This window comes from Salmo salar, chromosome 11 (assembly GCF_965601325.2).
Source record: "Salmo salar chromosome 11, fSalSal1, whole genome shotgun sequence".
Classification (NCBI taxonomy): domain Eukaryota; kingdom Metazoa; phylum Chordata; class Actinopteri; order Salmoniformes; family Salmonidae; genus Salmo; species Salmo salar.
Window position 1 is genome coordinate 75,958,025 of NC_138301.1, and position 21,857 is coordinate 75,979,881.

The following is a 21,857-nucleotide window of genomic DNA, read 5'->3' on the forward strand; positions in this document are numbered from 1 at the left end:
TGATGTTTGTATATTTAGCCTGGGAATCCAAATTGAATCGCCATACACTAGCCTAGGAATACAGGAATGTCATCTTCATGGAGGAAACAGCCCCCAACAATTTTTTAAAACCCTTTGATGTGCATTGTGCTACTGTGTAATCAACATATTCCATGGGTCCATCTTGGGCTGCTTTGGGCCACTTAAACATTTGAATGTCATGTTGAAACTGACTAGAAATGGTAAGTAAACTTTCAGAAGAATTATACAGTTTGTAAGTATTCCTAGGGAGTAATTTTCATTCCATTCCAGTCATGAATATGTTGCCATCTATATATTGTATGTAATATGAATGTACATGCTTTGCTACTAAAATAAATATGCTGTGAAATACAATGGGGGAAAAATACTATTGTGTCTAGAGATGAGACATACATCTTGACACAACATGAAGGAAATGTAAATTGATAAATATATCTACTAGACTCATGAAGCATTTTTCTGAAATAAACATTTCAATTTATTGATAGGTCTACTGCATTTCAAACAATTTCTTAAAAAAATGTAATATTGCATAAATTACTTTGTTCATAAACAATTCACACTGAAATCAGCACTTACAAGACCAAACATAAATGTATATAAAATCACATCATTTATCTTTAAATTGTACTGGAAGAGCCAGAAAGATTTTCCGATACTATAAAAAGATGACAATATTACCATTATTGCTAATTTCTGTAATGTTTTTCTATGCTCTCCTATTACACAGAATTACTACTGATTAAGTTAGGGAACACACACATTGCACTCCTTTAAATAAGTTCTCTACAATTATTCCTAAAGTTACAAAAAACTAGATATAAAAATCTCATGCAAACTTATGTTCCAAAAAGGTTGATTTGCATCAAGAGTGATAAACCTGTTTACAAAAATAGTATGACATTCTGTCAATTGAAAAAGTGAGAAATTATTTAAGTGAATGATTAAACACGTATGGAGTTTCACCCAAGATCAGATCATTTTTCAAACCACCTCTGGTGATGGTGCAAATTGTGTGCTTTTCACATTTACTATACTTTATAGTAATAGATAATACAATCGCAAATAAAACGCCTCACTAGCATTTTATAAGAGGTGCAATAATTTGTCGATAGATCATGGTACTACCAAAAATATATTGATATAACTGAATTACCATTTTAGTTATTTATTAATTTGCCAACACATGGCTGACCTTTGCTTTCATATTAACCCTGTTGCCAGGAAGCTTTGAGCTGTAGTGCAGCCTTAAAACCTAACATGCCTTTTTGTACAGATTCAATAAAACTCAACTATTACAGTAAACCAGGCATTGAAAATGTGATATTCGTAACAATATTTCAATATGCAAAAATACTCAAATGGTTAAGAGGAATGCGCTTCTGGAAATCTAACGCTGTGTAAACACAGGTAGCCCAATTCTGATCTTTTGCCAATAATTGGTCTTCTGACCAATCAGATCTTATCTTTGGCCCATAATTGGGCAAAAGATCAGAATTAGACTGCATGTGTAAACACAGCCTAAAGACTTGATTGACTGAGTCAATCAGCCACTTGGTGGCTACAGAGCCTCTGTCAATGCCGAGTCGATATTGGGGAAAATACACCAACAAGGAATCAAATCATGCTCTCAAGTATAGACAGTTTTACATCAACAACAGTATATGAAAGTACCTTTATCCTGTATATAACAACAGTTAGCTTATAGCTTGTTATAGCTTAGTAAACTCAGGGAATAGAAAAACAGGCCATACGTGAATTGCCTTTCTGTTCATCTAACTGTCAAGGAATTATGTGATCTATTGATCTATTCTGTAAATGTGTTCCCTTCAACACATAAGAGTTCCCTTAGCTCAAATTCCTAATACTTAAGTGATATTTTTTACTCTTCACTCTTAGAAATGATTCTTTGGACAGAAGAAGGTATTGGAGTGGGTGGGAGTGTAGTGGTTGTCAAAGGCAAGGGTAAGTTGGAAGGATAGGAAATAAACATAGCAACACTAAGAATCGCACTACTATTCACAGGCTCACTGCAATTACCTTTCTTACCAAGATTGAATATCTGACCTATTTGTTTCAGTAAAACTTTTCCTGTCTTCCTGACAAATATGTTTTTTTTTTATCATGTCACTAGTCAACTGAAATAAATACCAGGATTGCGCTCAATTCCATTGAAATCCACTTACATACTAGCAAAGTTCATAGTTCATTTGGATGTCTGTCTCATATAAAGATACTTCTAGAAAGGAGGATGTAAACACAATTGGAGGAATTCTAGGGAAGGAATTAAGAACTTGAGTAGACAGCGAGTTAGTTAGTTAGCTTGTTTGCTAATCAGATGGGGTCGTTGCCCTCTCTGAAGTACACCTGCTCCCACACTATGGCGCCCCAGTCGCAGAAGAAGCCCCAGAGGTTGCGCAGCGCACCACGGTCAAACGGGTTCTCGTCGGCGCCGCAGTGCTTGAGGTAGGAGATGCGGTGGCGCGACATGAACTCCCAGGTGGTGGTGTTGAGGGAGACCAGGTAGAGGTGGGAGCCCAGGAGTAGGAGCACGGTGAGGGAGAGCACCGCCACCACCGCTGCCGTACCCAGCAGCACGCCATTGCCACGCAGCCACAGCTGCCAGGTGGGTGCCGTGGTGAAGCCCGACCTGCGTCACAGAGAACAGGTGAGATTGGCCACACTTCTGAAACAACAGTGCATCATATGATAAATTGAAGCAAAAATCATCTGTATTATCAAGATCTTCGATCCTGGTTGTGGTGACCCACAGGGTGTGCAAATGTTTTTGTAAACCCTGTATTGCATACCCTGTGGGTCACCACAACCATGTATGAATGACCTCTGAAGACCCATCTCCACTTACCAGGCCATGTGGAGGCCCCACAGCAGCACCAACAGCTGGACAGCCAGGTAGAGCACGAACCAGCGGTGGTTCCTCTCGCCCACGCAGTTCTCGATCCAGGGGCAGTGGTGGTCGTAGCGACGCACGCAGTGCTGACAGGTCTGACAGTGCTTGGATCTCATTGGCTGCTGCTTGGGCACATGAATGGGAAAGGGGGGGGAAGGAGGAGTTACAGAAAGCTCTTTCTGGTCATAAACTAGTCCACTGACCTGTACTCATATCATATGCCAGAAGCTTATCTTGCCATGACCATAATTGAGTGAGAGAATCTCTTAACAGAGTGAGAGCAGATGGTGTGTCTGTCAGCATCCTAGGATTACATCATCCCTCCTAATGTCACCTCAGGAATACATACGCAGTAAATATACATGTAAACAGGTGTACAAGGCTCAATACTAGGCCCTTTACTGTTCACTATTTACATGAATAATGTTGGTTTGTCCTACATATCTATGCAGATGACAGTTATTTATTCCTGTGCCCCCTCAGTGCAGCAGGCCATTAACAACCGTCAGCTTGGCTTTGATTAAATTCAAGAATCGCTCACCAACATTAAATTAGTGCTAAATGTTGGAGAACATCTGTGTATCTGCACCTTGAAGGGATGCCAAACTGAACAAGTCCCTCATTATAAGTATTTAAGTACTTGGATTGATGATAAGCTGTCTTTTAAAACACACATTGAAAAACTAACAAAGAAGCTGAGAATTACAATCGTCTCCTTTATAGAAAAAAATGCTGCCTTACTTATGAAAACAGGAGGAAAATTGTTCAAGCATAACTCCTGCCAGTACTTGACTATGGTGATGTAATCTACATGCATGCAGCAGCCTCTGTTTTAAAAACCTTTAGATTTCAGCCTGTATTTTATCACTGGAGACAATTTTAGTACACATCATTGCCTTTTATGTAATTATGTTGGCTGGGAGTCTGTAACTACCATACTACCTTACCTCACTTCTTAATTGGAAAGCAAGCCACCATCAGACTCGTTCTCAAGTTTTTAGAGGTTCCGCGGGTCTCCAGAGTCCAGGAAGATTGCTTTTAGTTATTATGCCCCTAGCGCATATACATGTTATCTGTCGCTTTTGAATTTGATTTGTTGTAATGTGTAATTGTAAATTTATAGTTTTGTATCGAGACTGATCATGTTAATGTATTGTTCCCAGGGCACCCTTGTAAATGAGACGCTGGTCTCAATGGGTTCCCCCTGGATAAATAAAGGTTAAAGACAAAAAAAATCTAAAAGAAATACTACAGTAGCCCACTCCATACCTGGAGCAGACAATGACCACAGCGCCGCTGTCGCAGAGACTTGGTTGTTGGTGGAATCATGTCCTGCGTCTCCTCAGTGATGCCAAGGGTGAACTAAAAATGCAGTACAAGTGCATAGTTTTTTTTAGCTTTAATGCATTTCCTGAGCATTGATATGCATTACTGTGTTCATGTGTTGTGAAGTAAGCAAAACCTTGGTTTGACGCACCTGTAAGTCACTACCGTCAGATAGGACAAAGCCAGGATCCATGAGTGAGACTGCGAAGTACAGCAACACCGACACAAGGACCAGCAAGACAAAGAGCACAGGTTGGATGAGCTCTCCCCTCTCCTCTTGCTTCCTCAGGTCTGCAAAACAAGAATAAATTAGCAATGTTTACTAACTAGTAGCTACTACTAAAATGTTGGACAATGAAATACGATCAAATAAATGGCCACCAAAAGGTTAATAGGGGATGTCATTCGAAAACATAATGTTAAATTTCACTGCTATGCGGACGACACACAGCTGTACATTTCAATGAAACATGGTGAAGCCCCAAAATTGCCCTCGCTAGAAGCCTGTGTTTCAGACATAAAGAAGTGGATGGCTGCAAACTTTCTACTTTTAAACTCGGACAAAACAGAGATGCTTGTTCTAGGTCCCAAGAAACAAAGAGATCTTCTGTTGAATCTGACAATTAATCTGGATGGTTGTACAGTCGTCTCAAATAAAACTGTGAAGGACCTCGGCGTTACTCTGGACCCTGATCTCTCTTTTGAAGAACATATCAAGACTGTTTCAAGGACAGCTTTTTTCCATCTACGTAACATTGCAAAAATCAGAAATTTTCTGTCCAAAAATGACACAGAAAAATTAATCCATGCTTTTGTTACTTCTAGGCTGGACTACTGCAATGCTCTACTTTCCGGCTACCCGGATAAAGCACTAAATAAACTTCAGTTAGTGCTAAATACGGCTGCTAGAATCCTGACTAGAACCAAAAAATTTGATCATATTACTCCAGTGCTAGCCTCCCTACACTGGCTTCCTGTTAAGGCAAGGGCTGATTTCAAGGTTTTACTGCTAACCTACAAAGCATTACATGGGCTTGCTCCTACCTATCTTTCCGATTTGGTCCTGCCGTACATACCTACACGTACGCTACGGTCACAAGACGCAGGCCTCCTAATTGTCCCTAGAATTTCTAAGCAAACGGCTGGAGGTAGGGCTTTCTCCTATAGAGCTCAATTTTATGGAATGGTCTGCCTACCAATGTGAGAGACGCAGACTCAGTCTCAACCTTTAAGTCTTTACTGAAGACTTATCTCTTCAGTAGGTCCTATGATTAAGTATAGTCTGGCCCAGGAGTGTGAAGGTGAACGGAAAGGCTGGAGCAACGAACCGCCCTTGCTGTCTCTGCCTTGCCGGTTCCCCTCTTTCCACTGGGATTCTCTGCCTCTAACCCTTTTACAGGGGCTGAGTCACTGGCCTACTGGTGTTCTTCCATGCCGTCCATGGGAGGGGTGCGTCACTTGAGTGGGTTGAGTCACTGACGTGGTCTTCCTGTCTGGGTTGGCGGCGGCGGTCATTTATGAACATTTTAACATTTTGACCATGTTCTGTTATAATATCCACCCTGCACAGCCAGAAGAGGACTGGCCACCCCTCATAGCCTGGTTCCTCTCTAGGTTTCTTCCTAGGTTTTTGGCCTTTCTAGGGAGTTTTTCCTAGGGAGGTTTTCCTAGCCACCGTGCTTCTTTCACATGCTTTGCTTGCTGTTTGGGGTTTTAGGCTGGGTTTCTGTACAGCACTTTGAGAATATCAGCTGATGTACGAAGGGCTATATAAAAATAAATTTGATTTGATTAATAATGGAGTCTATGTATCCCATGACATTTTCACTTGCAAATAGCAATTGCTTTCTGTGACACTGCATGAAGTGCTCTAGGAATGACATACCAAGTTATACACGATCACGCAAAGGCTTACTAAATCTATGCCAGCAAATCTATGTCAAATCAATGTAACCGAAAGGCCGCAAGATCGAATACCCGAGCTGACAAGGTAAAAATCTGTCGTTCTACCGCTGAACATGGCAGTTAACCCACTGTTCCTAGGCCGTCATTGAAAATAACAATTTGTTCTTAACAGACTTGCCTAATTAAATAAAAGGTAAAAAATAAATAAAAATAAAAATGTATTTTTCCCTAATTGGAATATAGCCTTATCTTACAGACTGTGGCTTATGAGATTAGTCCAACTGTCTCGACCAATAAGGACCGTAGCTACTTTTATCAGCTACCTAATTGGCTGCTTTGTTGATCATGTTGGTGGCACTGTGATCAAAGATACTGGTAAATAACTAACCTACGATTTATCATCATCGTTTCCAAAGGGAGCAAATAAAGCACAGCGGGCAGAACAAGCAAGGAGTTGGGCAGAGCCACGCACAAGCTAGCAAGATCCAATTGGCACATTTTAGCATGTGCTTGCATATTCCCATTAGCGAGCAGATACTCTGAAAAGTGTGCCTGTGCAATAACTAATTTCACTGTCGCACTCCTTCTACACAACGCAAATTTGGCAAAGGGTTAAGTCTACAAAACTTAGTGTGCACTCTGTTCGTAACTGTACTTTCCCACGTGGACAAAAGGAACACCTATGTGAGGATGCTCTTCAATGACTACAGCTCAGCGTTCAACACCATAGTGCCCTCAAAGCTCATCAATAAGCTAAGGACCCTGGGACTAAACACCTCCCTCTGCAACTGGATCCTGGACTTCTTGACGGTCCGCCCCCTGGTGGTAAGGGTAGGTAACAACACATCCGCCACACTGATCCCCAACACGGGGGCTCCTCAGGGGTGCGTGCTCAGCCCCCTCCTGTACTCCCTGTTCACTCATGACTGCATGGCCAGGCACGACTCCAACACCATCATTAAGTTTGCTGATGACACAACAGTGGTAGAAATTGTCAAAAAGACTCCAGCCACCCTAGTCATAGACTGTTCTCTGTCGTCCCCCCCCCCCCCATGCATAGTCACTTTAACTCTACCTACATGTACATATTACCTCGACTAACCGGTTCCCCTGCACATTGATTGACTCTACCGGTACCTTTAATTATTTGTTACTTTTATTTCTTATTTATGTATTTTTTACTTAACACTTGTTTTTCTTACAACTGATTTGTTGGTTAAGGGCTTGTTGCATTTGGTGCATGTGACAAATCACATTTTATTTAACAGATTCTAGTTTTGGGAACAGAAAACTGTACTGAAATCAAATTTCATTGATGAGAAAATATAGCAGGTTGTCAGCCAAGTTTCATCTATCTCCATCTTCTCCCACTCTCCACGCAATGGCACTGGACTTCCTCACAACACCATATTTGGTGATAAGTGGAAGTGTGGTTTGATGGTATGCATTACAGTGTAATAATGCATATGTCATCTATGCATTACTGCCGTGCAACGGATACTGGCATCTGAAAATGAATTTAAATTCAGTGCACTTACCTGTATCATGTAGGAAGAGTATCAGTGTTATTACCCATGTCAGGATAACGTGCGCGGTTCTTACAATAAATCCTGACCCGAACACATTTTTGAACATCCTAGCATTTTTCAACACGTAGCAATAGACTGGTACCGGTATGCATCAGGTTACGAGAACTGGCCTACTATAGTTAGCTAACAAAATGCATTTAGCTAACTAGCCTTTATCACCATGGTCCCACATAACCATAGCTAGCGGTCAGCGTTACTGTATCCAGTTATCTTGCCAACTAGCCCAACAGCTCGATGTTTCTCTCCAAATGGCGACTGGAATGGTCTACATTAACTCAATTCCGAAATTAATATACGAAGCTTGCTGGTTAGAGACATACAACCTTAAAACTAGTCTGCTAGCTACATTTATTCCTAATCACCAAAATAGCTTTCAATCATTTTCGCTCTAATAAATATGATCAGAGAGTCTCTGAAGCGCTGCAATATTATTGTCCAGGGTTACTGGCGTTCCTTCGGATACGTTAATTCTATTGGTCATTGCGTTCACGTGGTACATGCAATGTATGACATCATTGTGTACATATATTTCTGCTGTGTTCATGTGCTCTCAGAATTTCAGAACACTGACTGGGAAAGACGTTCAGCATTCATGTGCTATCTAAAATAGCCCCAAGGCTGTTTATTATAAACTTCCAAATCAGAAATACGAGTTGAACATACCAACAACAATAAAGTGTAACAGTAGGCCCTTTAGATGCACTATTGTAAAGTGGTTGTTCCACTGGATATCATAAGGTGAATCCACCAATTTGTAAGTCGCTCTGTATCAGAGCGTCTGCTAAATGACTTAAATGTAAATGTAAATGTAGGCTACTGTACTGGAAACTGAATCATGTTACCAGAGACGAAGCCACGGCAGGGCAAGGCTGGGCAGAGGCCCTGCCAGATTGAACACTGGCCCAGCCAATCAGACTGGCTTAAAATATATATATACACTAAATAAATAAAATTAAAAACAAAAAATATTTGTTGTTTGTATTGTCTCCCGACTAATCAGACATTTTGAAAAATGCAGTAGAAGGTTCCTGGGATCTAAGTGGTTATATCACAATCATATGGTACCACTACCCTTAACCACACCGCTAACCTTATGCCTAATATACAGTGATTCATATTGGAGGCATTTCCACTTACCATATTTGACCTTAGAACATCTTTTAAAATTCAAATGTAATGCAAATTTCACTTAAATATGAAAAAGTATGAATCATTGTTAATGTTTAGACAATCATTTTTCCTATATCATGAATACATTCAAGTACATTCAGTCATAGTGTATCTTATCTTACCATTTATTGACAAGTTCTCTATGATACAGTACATTAACGTTTTGGCTATACAAAAATGCCCCCCAAAATATATGTTCCAGGGAGTAAATTCAGTAGACCTATTTTATCTATTTACCAGAAGAGGGTATAACAACCACATTTGAACAGCTCAGCTGTGGAAACTACCTTGTTCATTTTTCAGAGTAGAATGCTTTGTCTCATATGTAAGGTGTAGCCTACATTATCATCACTACTAGCACATGTACAGTGCCTTTTTGAAAGTATTCATACCCCTTGACTTATTCCACATTTTGTTGTGTGACAGCGTGAATTCAAAATTGATTAAATATAATTTTTTCTCTCCCATCTTACCATAATACCCAATAATGATATATATTTTTCAAATGTATTGAAAATGAAATACACATATCCAATTTACATAAGTATTCACGCCTCTGAGTCAATACATGTTAGAATCACCTTTGGCCGCGATTACAGCTGTGAGTCTTTCTGGGTAAGTCTCTAAGAGCTTAGCACACCTGGATTGTACAATATTTGCACATTATTTAAAAAAATCTTCAAGCTCTGTCAAGTTGGTTGTTGATCATTGCTAGACAGACATTTTAATTTCTTGCTGTAGATTTTCAAGCAGATGTAAGTCAAAACTGTAACTAGGTCAATCAGGAACATTCAATGTCGTCTTGGTAAGCAACACCAGTGTACATTTGGCCTTGTGTTTTAGGATATTTTCCTGCTGAAAGGTTAATGTTTCTCCATTAGTGTCTGTTGGAAACCAGACTGAACCAGGTTTTCCTATAGGATTTTGCCTGTGCTTAAAATAAACTCCCCAGTCCTTGCCAATGAATAGCATATGTAACAGTGTAGGTTCCGTCCCTCTCTTCGCCCCAACCTGGGCTCGAACCAGGGACCCTTGCACACATCAACAACTGACACCCCACGAAGCATCGTTACCCATCGCGCCACAAAAGCCGCGGCCCTTGCAACGCAAGGGGCAACCCTACTTCAAGTCTCAGAGCGAGTGACGTCTCCGATTGAAACGCTATTAGCGCGCACCACCGCTAACTAACTAGCCATTTCACATCGGTTACACATACCCATAACATGGTGCAGCCACCACTATGCTTGAAAATATAAAGAGTGGTACTCTGATGTTGGATATGCCCCAAACATAACCTTTGTATTCAGGACATATCAAATAACATTTTATTTGTCACATACGCATGTTTAGCAGATGTTATTGCGGGTGTAGCGAAATGCTTGTAAAGTACATTTCTTTTCCACATTGTTTGGCAGTTTTACTTTAGCACAGGGTTGTCAAACTCATTCCATGGAGGGCCAAGTGTCTGCTGTTTTTTTTTTTTTTTACTTTCAATTACGACAGACAACCAGGTGATGGGAGTTCCTTACTAATCAGTCACCGTAATTCATCAATCAAGTTCAAGTTAGGGGAAACCCTGCATTAAACTCTGGTAACTATTTTAAAATCACGATTGGCCTCATGGTGAAATCCAAATTCCTTACACTCCGGCAACTGAGTTAGGAAGGACGCCAGTATTGTTGTAGTGACTGGCTGTTGGCTGGGCTCCCTGCCTGTGCCATTAAACCCCTACAACTCATCCAGAACGCCGCAGCCCGTCTGGTGTTCAACCTTCCCAAGTTCTCTCACGTCACTCCGCTCTCTCCACTGGCTTCCAGTTGAAGCTCGCATCCGCTACAAGACCATGGTGATTGCCTACGGAGCTGTGAAGGGAACGGCACCTCCGTACCTTCAGGCTCTGATCAGGCCCTACACCCAAACAAGGGCACTGCGTTCATCCACCTCTGGCCTGCTGGCCCCCCTACCTCTGAGGAAGCACAGTTCCCGCTCAGCCCAGTCAAAACTGTTCGCTGCTCTGGCACCCCAATGGTGGAACAAGCTCCCTCACGACGCCAGGACAGCGGAGTCAATCACCACCTTCCGGAAACACCTGAAACCCCACCTCTTTAAGGAATACCTAGGATAGGATAAAGTAATCCTTCTAACCCCCCCCCCCCCCCCCTTAAAAGATTTAGATGCACTATTGTAAAGTGGTTGTTCCACTGGATATCATAAGGTGAATGCACCAATTTGTAAGTCGCTCTGGATAAGAGCGTCTGCTAAATGACTTAAATGTAATGTAAGTTACTGAGACTTTTTGCTATTAGTGGGGACTTTTATTTTGAAAATTTCCGAAATTCCGTGACACGGAAGTACTTTTTCCCCCAATGAAGATACGTAGTTCCCGGAGCAAAGTCAATTTTGCTGCAAATTGACCTCCCTAGCCTTCTCATCTGGAAGAACAGCCTCTTTACAAAATCATCATGCCGTTCATTGATTTAGAAAGTAATTTACCTGAGAGTACGTTTTCTGAGGATTTCTTGAAAAGGCTGTGCTCCAAAACAGCCGCTGTTCTAGGGAAACCCGAAGAGGTGAGTAGGCTACTGCATCAAGAATGTTACTGAGTGAAGTTACGTTTTGCCTCACTCCATATGTCTGCCTTTGATACATTGCATTGTTTAGATTACTGTTAGCTAGTTGTAGCCTAGTTGTCGAACTCAAGCCTTGCCGTCTACAGTATTGAATGGGCTAGCTGTAGCCTTGCTCACGAGAACTCAAGGCATGCTGCCTTATCCCAAGGGTTCTCAGCTATAAGCACTGCTTACCAGTGGGACCATGTGAACTACAATCCCGACGCTCTGTTTTAACATTTGGAAACGTAAATAATAATTGCGGGCAATACTTTTCTCGAAACATGGAACTTGTCTTTGATAAGCGATAAATAATCTTAAAAAAACACTTACTGTGTAGCAGGTTTGCACAGATCCATACGGCTGTGTGCATCGAGCTGATGAACAACTTCTGCTACACTTCCTCCATAGTTACACTTACACACAGCTGTTCGATCATGCAAGATAGCTTATTACCACAGGTGGTCGCCGCCTCTGTCTTGTCGGTCTTCCGTCAACAAGCGCTGTAAAATAGATGTCCGTGTACGAACACTTACAGTATAAAGGTGTGCATTTTAACCTTTTTTTGTTTTTCGAAAGTTATTTCTAGCCAATATGTTTCTTATATTGCCAAAATCGTATCGCAAGCAATGCGTGTTAACTTTCAGACTGCGCGTTGCCAACTCCTCAATAAGGAACGTAACTATTGGCTGTCTTAAAAGTCGCTAAATGACGTCAATACCTAATTTGCATAATTGGCCATGTGCATGTAATTGTGATGGGTGCTGTAGGAGAGACAAAAAGTGAGTAAAAAAACACCCTAAATATGTTTAGAACTACAAATGAACTTTCTTCTGTCGATTCTTGTTTTTTTTTTATGTCACAATTCCAACCCTCCTCCTTTATCCGGGCTTGGGACCGGCAAAAGTGACACAAAAGAGACACTGGCGGAGTTACTTAGTTTTTATTTTATTTCGTTTTTTAATTTCGTTTTCTTAATTTGGTTTGGTTTTTAACCATATGGTCCACTGAGGCGCCTACAACAAGTCACAGTAAAACATGAATATTTTTAACCATAACATTTTTTTACATTTTTTTGTATACAATCTAAATGGACCAAAAAGAGACAATTGAAAAAACTGACAATGGCAATGTGAGAAAATTATGGTAACTAGTCTGGCCCTAATTCAGGTTAATGGTCTTTTTTTCCCAGACCCCCCTCACAGAAAGAGTGGGTCATCGTCATTTTGGTCAAGGCTCTCTATGGCAGGTTCAGCAACTGAGGGAGCTGACTTAAATGAGTAAGCAGCTGATGTGCCAAAAAGCCGCAAAACATTATCAGGCAGCTGGTGCTCATAGCAAGCCTCACCAGACAGCTTCAGTCCATATCGAATGTACAGGATGGAGTTAAGGGTCTGCAAGGACATCCGATTTCTAAGTTTGCTTTTTACCACACTCATCTGCTGGCTGAATACTCTCTCGACTTCAGCATTCGAGTGTGGCAAAGACAACACAGACACAGTAGCCATGGCCCCGAACGTCCAAATCTCACTCCAGAAGCCCAGTGTGTTTTTTGTCTCATTCCATTTACTAAGATGGATGGCATGCCATTGCTGGACAATCTTGTCCATCTCTGCAGGGGAGTATCCAAGGAGCTTGGCTATTTTTTATATTTCTCCAGGGTTCTTATTGTGCTTTAGAGTTTCCTCCACATTGAAAACTGACATGTACTGCAATGCTTCGATGTTGTCCGGCAGTCTCACCCTCAACTCATTAGTGAGGGAGATGGTGAAGGCTACAAACCGCTTTCGGACATTGTTTTCATCCTCAGGCGCAAGGTGGAGCTCAGCTGCCTTTGACTCAAAAAGGTAACCAAGGTACGGTTTGGGACTGATGTATCCATCTATTGGCCCTTTGAGTACATCAACATTTGCCAGTGGATTCAGCACCCTGCTGCTCACAGACTTGATCAGGCTAACCAAGCTGTCAAGTAGCTTAAGAGGATAACTGTACATGGAGTATAAAACCTCAGCCATGTAGCAGTGTTCACTGGACTTGGTGACTGCGAAATGCAGCCAAAGCTCCTCCCACTGGTCCAAAATGTGTGAAACCGCAGGTTCAATGGAGAGCCAACGTGTGGCACATACTGTCACGAGAATTTTTAATCCCAATGATAATAACTAACAATTATTAAAGCTTTGACTAATTCCCGAGGTTTGTAAGACCCTGGGTTTAATAATAATTAGGCAAAGACTCAGCTTATGCAAAAGGTCCGTACAGTTTATTCAGAGAGCGCTCTAAAGTCCATTATACAAAGACATCAATTTTATAATTCACTCCCTACTTACGCACATACCTCCACACAAACAGTAGATATCCTACGCACATACATACACACGAACAGTAGGTGAGTTGTATCCACTGTTTATCACTACCAAGCCGACAGTTGCATTCCCCCGAGATTAGAGGAACCTTGAAAGGACTCCCTGTCCTATCGTAAGTTTCTCAGAGTTCTAGCCAGGTCAGGTCATGCATAGTTCAATGGTTCTCGGTCTCTCCTTGGTCACACTGAAGTTTACCATTCTAATTCATTATACTTGTTACATAAACTAATAATCACTAATAGTTATGTTTCAGGGTGGAATTCTTTAATCATTACCTTTAAGCATATAGATTCCCTTATCACACACCTTGGTTATCTGTAAAGGTTTCTCCCCACAGTTGGTCTCATATATGGCCTTGTAGGCCTCCCTGCGCTTTGGAGACACTGAAAACCAGTTATAAGTCTCTCGTACCAAGTACTCCACACTACAGGGGATGGTGTCATTGGACGCATGACTTACAGCAAGCTGCAGAGAGTGGCACACACAGCGAATAAGAACCAGATGTTTGAGGCCATACTCCTCCTTCAGCACTTTATGGACCCCGTTGTTAATCCCCCGTCATGAGGCATTGTCAGTCCCTATCCCCAGGAGTTTCTCATTTTTAAGACAACACTTCTCGAGGAAAGCAACAACAGCACGGGCTATAGATTTGGCATCTCCTCCCTCCAACTCAACAAGCCCCAGAAATGTTGATACAATTGTCTGCTTGGTGTGACTAAAGTACCTTACCACAACCCCCAGGTACTTAGAAACACTTACATCCGTGGACTCATCAAGGAGGAGGCTGAAACACTGGTCACCCACATCTGCGACCAACTTTTTCAGAAAGTATGGTGCTAGAACACCATTAATCATTTCTGTGCACTTTGTCCTGTGCATTTTGAAGTGGGTAGCAGCAGTGGAGTCTGAGAAAGCAGCTCTACATGCTTCTCCAATGTGATCACATGCCAGCATGGAACAGTGTTCAGCGATAGCTAATGCAATGGTGGCCTCAGCCTTTTTTGCTAAGCCAATTTTTTTTAACCTGTTATGGCTAGGGGGCAGTATTTTCACGGCTGGATAAAAAACGTACCCGATTTAATCTGATTATTAGTCCTGCCCAGAAACTAGAATATGCATATAATTATTAGCTTTGGATAGAAAACACTCCAAAGTTTCTAAAACTGTTTGAATGGTGTCTGTGAGTATAACAGAACTCATTTGGCAGGCCAAAACGTGAGAAGATTCTGTACAGGAAGTACCCTGTCTGACCATTTCTTGAACTTCTTTGCCATCTCTATCCATTACAAAGGATCTCTGCTCTAACATGACACTTCCTACGTCTTCCATGGGCGCTCAGAGCCCGGGAAAAAGCTGAATGACGTAATTCAAAGCCCTGGCTGAAACACACGAGCGCTTTTGCTAAGTGGTCTATCAGAGGACAAAGGGCTTAGGCTCGTGCACTGGCCGCCCCCGTCTTTGTGTTTTTCCCTCTATTTGCCGAAACACAGATTCCCGGTCGGAATATTATCGCTTTTTTACGAGAAAAATGGCATAAAAATTGATTTTAAACAGCGGTTGACATGCTTCGAAGTACGGTAATGAAATATTTAGAAATCTTTTGTCACGAAATGCGCCATGCGCGCGACCCTTATTTACCATTCGGATAGTGTCTAGAACGCACGAACAAAACGCCGCTATTTGGATATAACGATGGATTATTTTGGACCAAACCAACATTTGTTATTGAAGTAGAAGTCCTGGGAGTGCATTCTGACGAAGAACAGGAAAGGTAATCAAACTTTTCTAATAGTAAATCTGATATTGGTGAGTGCTAAACTTCGTGGGTGTCTAAATAGCTAGCCCTGTGATGCCGGGCTATCTACTGAGAATATTGTAAAATGTGCTTTCACCGAAAAGCTATTTTAAAATCGGACATATCGAGTGCATAGAGGAGTTCTGTATCTATAATTCTTAAAATAATTGTTATGTTTTTTGTGAACGTTTATCGTGAGTAATTTAGTAAATTCACCGGAGGTTTGCTAGTTCTGAACGTCACATGCTAATGTAAAAAAGCTGTTTTTTGATATAAATATGAACTTGATTGAACAAAACATGCATGTATTGTATAACATAATGTCCTAGGGTTGTCATCTGATGAAGATCATCAAAGGTTAGTGCTGCATTTAGCTGTGGTTTTGTTTTTTGTGACATTATATGCTAGCTTGAAAAATGGGTAGTCTGATTATTTCTGGCTGGGTACTCTGCTGACATAATCTAATGTTTTGCTTTTGTTGTAAAGCCTTTTTGAAATCGGACAGTGTGGTTAGATTAACGAGAGTCTTGTCTTTAAAATGGTGTAAAATAGTCATATGTTTGAAAAATTGAAGTTTTTGCATTTTTTAGGTATTTGAATATCGTGCCACGGGATTACACTGGCAAGCGTCCCACCTAGCCCATAGAGGTTAAGGACATTACATCAAAGTTGGATCAGCCTGATAGTGTGGTTTTCCACTTTAATTTTGAGTGTGACTCCAAATCCAGACCTCCATGGGTTGATAAATTGGATTTCCATTGATTATTTTTGTGTGATTTTGTTGTCAGCACATTCAACTATGTAAAGAAAAAAGTATTTAATAAGATTATTTCATTCATTCAGATCTAGGATGTGTTATTTTAGTGTTCCCATTATTTTTTTGAGCAGTGTATATATATATCCCCCCCCCCACACACACACACACACACACACACACACACACAGTTGAAGTCGGAAGTTTACATACACTTAGGTTGGAGTCATTAAAACTCATTTTTCAACCACTCCACAAGTGTCTTGTTAACAAACTATAGTTTTGGCAAGTTGGTTAGGACATCTGCTTTGTGCATGACACAAGTAATTTTTCCAACAATTGTTTACAGACAGATTATTTCACTTATAATTCACTGTATCACAATTCCAGTGGGTCAGATTTTTACATACACTAAGTTGACTGTGCCTTTAAACAGCTTGGGAAATTCCAGAAAATGATATCATGGCATTAGAAGCTTCTGATGGGCTAATTGACATCATTTGAGTAAATTGGAGGTGTACCTGTGGATGTATTTCAAGGCCTACCTTCAAACTCAGTGCCTCTGCTTGACATCATGGGAAAATCAAAAGAAATCAGCCAAGACCTCAGAAAAATAAATTGTAGACCTCCACAAGTCTGGTTCATCCTTGGGAGCAATTTCCAAATGCCTGTAGGTACCACGTTCATCTTTACAAACAATAGTACGCAAGTTTAAACACCATGGGACCACGCAGCCGTCATACCGCTCAGGAAGGAGATGTGTTCTGTCTCCTAGAGATGAACGTACTTTGGTGCGAAATGTGCAAATCAATCCCAGAACAACAGCAAAGGACCTTGTGAAGATGCTGGAGGAAACAGGTACAAAAGTATCTATATCCACAGTAAAACAAGTCCTATATCGTCATAACCTGAAAGGCCGCTCAGCAAGGAAGAAACCACTGCTCCAAAACCGCCATGAAAAAGCCAGACTACGGTTTGAAACTGCACATGGGGACAAAGATCGTACTTTTTGGAGAAATGTCCTCTGGTCTGATGAAACAAGAATAGAACTGTTTGGCCATAATGACCATCGTTATGTTTGGAGGAAAAAGGGGGACACTTGCAAGCCGAAGAACACCATCCCAACCGTGAAGCACGGGGGTTGCAGCATCATGTTGTGTGGGTGCTTTGTTGCATGAGGGACTGGTGCACTTCAGTAAATAGATGGCATCATGAGGGAGTAAAATGATGTGGATATATTGAAGCAACATCTCAAGACATCAGTCAGGAAGTTAAAGCTGGGTCGCAAATAGGTCTTCGAAATGGACAATGACCCAAAGCATACTTCCAAAGTTGTGGCAAAATGGCTTAAGGACAACAAAGTGAAGATATTGGGGTGGCCATCACAAAGCCCTGACCTCAATCCTATAGAAAATTTGTGGGCAGAACTGAAAAAGCGTGTGCGAGCAAGGAGGCCTACAAACCTGACTCAGTTACACCAACTCTGTCAGGAGGAGTGGGCCAAAATTCACCCAACTTATTGTGGGAAGCTTATGGAAGGCTACCCAAAACGTTTGACCCAAGGTAAACAATTTAAAGGCAATGCTACCAACTACTAATTGAGTGCATGTAAACTTCTGACCCACTGGGAATGTGATGAAAGAAATAAAAGCTTAAATAAATAATTATCTCTACTATTATTCTGACATTTCACATTCTTAAAATAAAGTGGTGATCCTAACTGAACTAAGACAGGACTTTTTTACTGGATTAAATGTCAGGAATTGTGAAAAACTGAGTTTAAATGTATTTGGCTAAGGTGTATGTAAACTTCCGACTTCAACTGTATATTATTCTTCGAAGTAGCCAACCTTAGCCTTGATGACAGTTTTTCACACGCTTGGCATTCTCTCAACCAGCTTCATGAGGTAGTCACCTGGAATGCATTTCAATTAACAGGTGTGCCTTGTTAAAAGTTAATTTGTGGAATTTCCTTAATGCTTTTGAGCCAATCAGTTGTGTTACGACAAGGTAGGGATGGTATACAGAAGAAAGCCCTATTTGGTAAAAGACCAAGTCCGTATTATGGAAAGAACAGCTCAAATAAGCAAAGAGAAATGGCAGTCCATCATTACTTTCAGACATGAAGGTCAGTCAATCTGGAAGATGTCAAGAACATTTAACGTTTCTTCAAGTGCAGTCGCAAAAACCATCAAGCGCTATGATTAATCTGGCTCTCATGAGGACCGCCACAGGAAAGGAAGACCCCGAGTTACCTCTGCTGCAGAGGATAAGTTCATTAGAGTTACCAGCCTCAGAAATTGTATCCCAAATAAATACTTCAGAGTGAGGATTGTCGGGACAGGTTTTCTTGGTCTCTGGCTCTATTGATTAATTTGTGTCTTATTTCATCAGAAAAAGAAGAAACCCGCACAATGCTCTTGATAGTATCACTGCTCTTTAGTAAGCTTTAATTTCAACCAATCGATTGGTCAAAAGCACTGACTAATTTTGGTCGACTAAGATTTTTTTTAGTCAGGGACAGCTCTAGTGCCTTATTGCAAACAGGATGCAAGTTTTGGAATATTTGTATTCTGTACGGGCTTCATTCTTTTCACACTGTCGTATAGGTAGTATTGTGGAGTAACTACAATGCTGTTGATCCATCCTCAATTTTCTCCTATCACGGCCATTAAACTCTAACTGTTTTAAAGTCACCATTGGCCTCATGGTGAAATCTCTGAGCGGTTTCCTTCCTCTCCGGCAACTAAGTTAGGAAGGACGCCTGTATCTTTGTAGTGACTGGGTGTATTGATACACCATCCAAAGTGTAATTAATAGCTTCACTGTGGCCTTCTTTGCGAGCCATTAGAAAACCTCCCTGGTCTTTGTGGTTGAAACTGTGTTTGAAATTCACTGCCCGACTGAGGGACTTTAGAGATAATTGTGGGGTACAGAGAAGGTAGTCATTCAAAAATAATTTTAAACACTTACTGCACACAGTGAGTCCATGCAACTTATTATATGACTTGTTAAACACATTTTTACTCCTGTACTTATTTAGGCATGCCGTAACAAAGGGGTTGAATACTTATTGACTCAAGACATTTCAGTGTTTCGTTTGTAATGAATTTGTAAAAATTTCTAAAAACATAATTCCACTTTGACATCATGAGGTATTGAAATTAAAATCTCAACTTAATCTATTTTAATTTCAGGATGTAACACAACAAAATGTGGAAAAAGTCAAGGGTGTGAATACTTTCTGAAGGCACTGTAGTTAGCGGCTATGAAGGTTTTAACTCCAGTGTCCATATTTAAATACTTAGATATAGCCTAGCTAGCTAATTCTATTCAAAAATTGTGCTTGTGTGTATTTTATGTTGTCTGTTTTCTATGCAGAGAATGATGTTGGTGGTGAATCCTGGACTGCCAATGCTCATGGGTGGAACTTGTGCTCCTTGCGTGATCCTGTCCGTGTCCGCCATCGGTGTCACTGACACTGCTGAGAAGAACAAGGAACACAGTGCCAATATCTTCCCTTTCCTTACAGGAGAACTTGGACTTACTGAAGACCGGTTAGAAGCTGATTATGCTACAAATCATTCATTTATTTTAGCTTAGTACTATCCTCTACTGCAGAGATTTGGCTCTGTTCTAATGACAGAAAAATGTGTTACGCATAAGATAAGAGGATTTTGCATTTCTGCATTGGTGTGGATAAAGGGCAATATGTCATGATACCTTATCTCAGATTAAAAGTGGGAGTGTCTCTGTATGTCAGTTCCTGTACACTGCAAGTTCCTGTACCCGGCCTGCCTGCAGACTCTTTAGAGCCCAACTCAACTTTGACTCAAGAAACAGATGAAAAATTGTAGTTATCTGTTATGCCATGGTGTGTCTGGATTTATGGACAGTTCATATGTCTAGGCTATTACTACCATGAGGTATTGATTATAGCCTAACTACCTATGCTTGTAAGGGGTTGCACAGGAGATCTTGCAACACCAAATAGCATTCAAAGTATGTATTGACTTTATATTGCATTTGATATTGCATAAATAGAATATTGCATTTAGTAGATTTAAATTATAGCCACATGGTCTTCTGTATATGGTTTTCAATACATGAATCTAATTGTAGGTGAACTTGTATTCCACAGGGTCATGATCAGGTTCTACGCACTGGAGCCACATCAGGTTGGAAAGAAAGGAACTGTTATGAGTTACCTGTAGGAGGAACTTTCTGCACCAGAATGACTTCACACATCTGTTCCACAACAGTTATCATCGGAGAGAACAAACCCTGGCAGTGGATTTCCACCGTTCAATTGGACATGACATACCATATGACAAAGACCTGTATTGAATTTTATCACTATGGTATTTGACCCCATGAATCTATGCCCTGGAAACTCATTAATTTATATTACATAGGGTTGTCTGCGATAGTAAACCAGAACCACACATTTGACAAGCTAGATGATATAAGAATATATTCATGTTTGATTAGAGGAAATGTAAACCAATTGACCTTTATTCAAAGCTATTACTATGTCATTTCACCTATTAATTTCATATCTCAACCATTTGATAATGTGGTTGAGATTTTCTTTCTGCTATGTTTTGTTAGTAAGAACCACAATGACTAGCATAGATGATAGACTAGTATTAACAATAAATCTTTAAGTGCGTACTGTGCAATGGAATTCAGGTAAATGTCAATGTACGGCAGCTGTGAAACACCATTCTATGCATTTGTTGAGTATAGAAGTAGATAAGCACATAACACAGTGTTGCATTGGACTAACATGCACTCTGTATTTGTGAAGAACTGTGTTTAGTAAATTTACATATAATGTATTCCTTTAGAATTTCAGTCCTTTTAATATATAAGTATCAAGTAAATGTTGTGAAGGCTTTGCTGTACAATTAGTCATACTAGAAGTAAAAGTACTTAAATTATTGTGTCCTGCATGACTAAATTATTTACTGGATTTAATGTCTTGCCAATATTTCTTTACACTCAACAGGAAGAGTGGAAGGGTTTTGAAATAATACAAGGTGTGGTAAAATGTGACATTGAACAGCTAGATATTTAGGAAAAGTGGACTGTAAACCAATGTAAAAATGTAGCTATCTTTCCATGTGATACAGCCCACTAAAGGCAACAACAAAAAATAAACATTTAGGATGTGTGCTTTCCTTTCATACATTATTGTTCGTCTTGAAAAGTTTGCCTTGCAACAGCACCTGCTGGGTCAGCTTACTAGTTTAATGTAATTTTGTTTAAAATGGCAAGGAACATGTCAATGATCTTGCAAATTATTGGTAGGCTTGTGTTGAAATTACAAGAACATCCCTCTTATCTTACTGTATGCATGGCATCTGTCAGGATGTCTTCTGCTTTTCCAGGTCTGCCACCAAATAAAGGTC

At 40.5% G+C, this 21,857-nt stretch overlaps 2 protein-coding genes across 3 annotated transcripts; one reads left to right on the forward strand and one right to left on the reverse strand.

The window, feature by feature from the left end:
* Positions 1–473: 473 nt before the first annotated feature.
* LOC106562835 (palmitoyltransferase ZDHHC12-B) lies at positions 474–12,188 on the reverse strand. 2 transcript variants are annotated; one of them, XM_014127875.3, is made up of 5 exons: positions 11,865–12,188; positions 4,410–4,549; positions 4,202–4,294; positions 2,888–3,054; positions 474–2,671 (listed from the first exon to the last, which is right to left on the reverse strand). In XM_014127875.3, the coding sequence occupies exons 1-5, from the start codon at positions 11,902–11,904 to the stop codon at positions 2,356–2,358; spliced, it is 756 nt and encodes a 251-aa protein (XP_013983350.1). In that variant the 5' UTR covers positions 11,905–12,188; the 3' UTR covers positions 474–2,355. The 2 variants fall into 2 exon arrangements, with proteins under 2 accessions (XP_013983350.1, XP_013983349.1); XM_014127874.3 differs by lacking the exon at positions 11,865–12,188 and adding an exon at positions 7,702–8,496.
* Positions 11,267–21,634, forward strand: ddt (D-dopachrome tautomerase). The gene is made up of 3 exons (XM_014127876.3): positions 11,267–11,492; positions 19,825–20,000; positions 20,585–21,634. The coding sequence occupies exons 1-3, from the start codon at positions 11,385–11,387 to the stop codon at positions 20,655–20,657; spliced, it is 357 nt and encodes a 118-aa protein (XP_013983351.1). The 5' UTR covers positions 11,267–11,384; the 3' UTR covers positions 20,658–21,634.
* Positions 21,635–21,857: the final 223 nt, after the last annotated feature.

Excerpts from the sequence above, each read along its gene's own strand:
- ddt (XM_014127876.3), top strand. The coding sequence starts at position 11,385 with ATGCCGTTCATTGATTTAGAAAGTAATTTACCTGAGAGTACGTTTTCT. Across the intron at positions 11,493-19,824 it reads TTCTAGGGAAACCCGAAGAG|AGAATGATGTTGGTGGTGAA; the intron begins GTGAGTAGGCTA and ends TTTTCTATGCAG. Across the intron at positions 20,001-20,584 it reads CTTGGACTTACTGAAGACCG|GGTCATGATCAGGTTCTACG; the intron begins GTTAGAAGCTGA and ends TGTATTCCACAG.
- LOC106562835 (XM_014127874.3), bottom strand. The coding sequence starts at position 7,798 with ATGTTCAAAAATGTGTTCGGGTCAGGATTTATTGTAAGAACCGCGCAC. Across the intron at positions 4,550-7,701 it reads ACTCTTCCTACATGATACAG|ACCTGAGGAAGCAAGAGGAG; the intron begins GTAAGTGCACTG and ends CTTGTTTTGCAG. Across the intron at positions 3,055-4,201 it reads GTGGTCATTGTCTGCTCCAG|CAGCCAATGAGATCCAAGCA; the intron begins GTATGGAGTGGG and ends GTGCCCAAGCAG.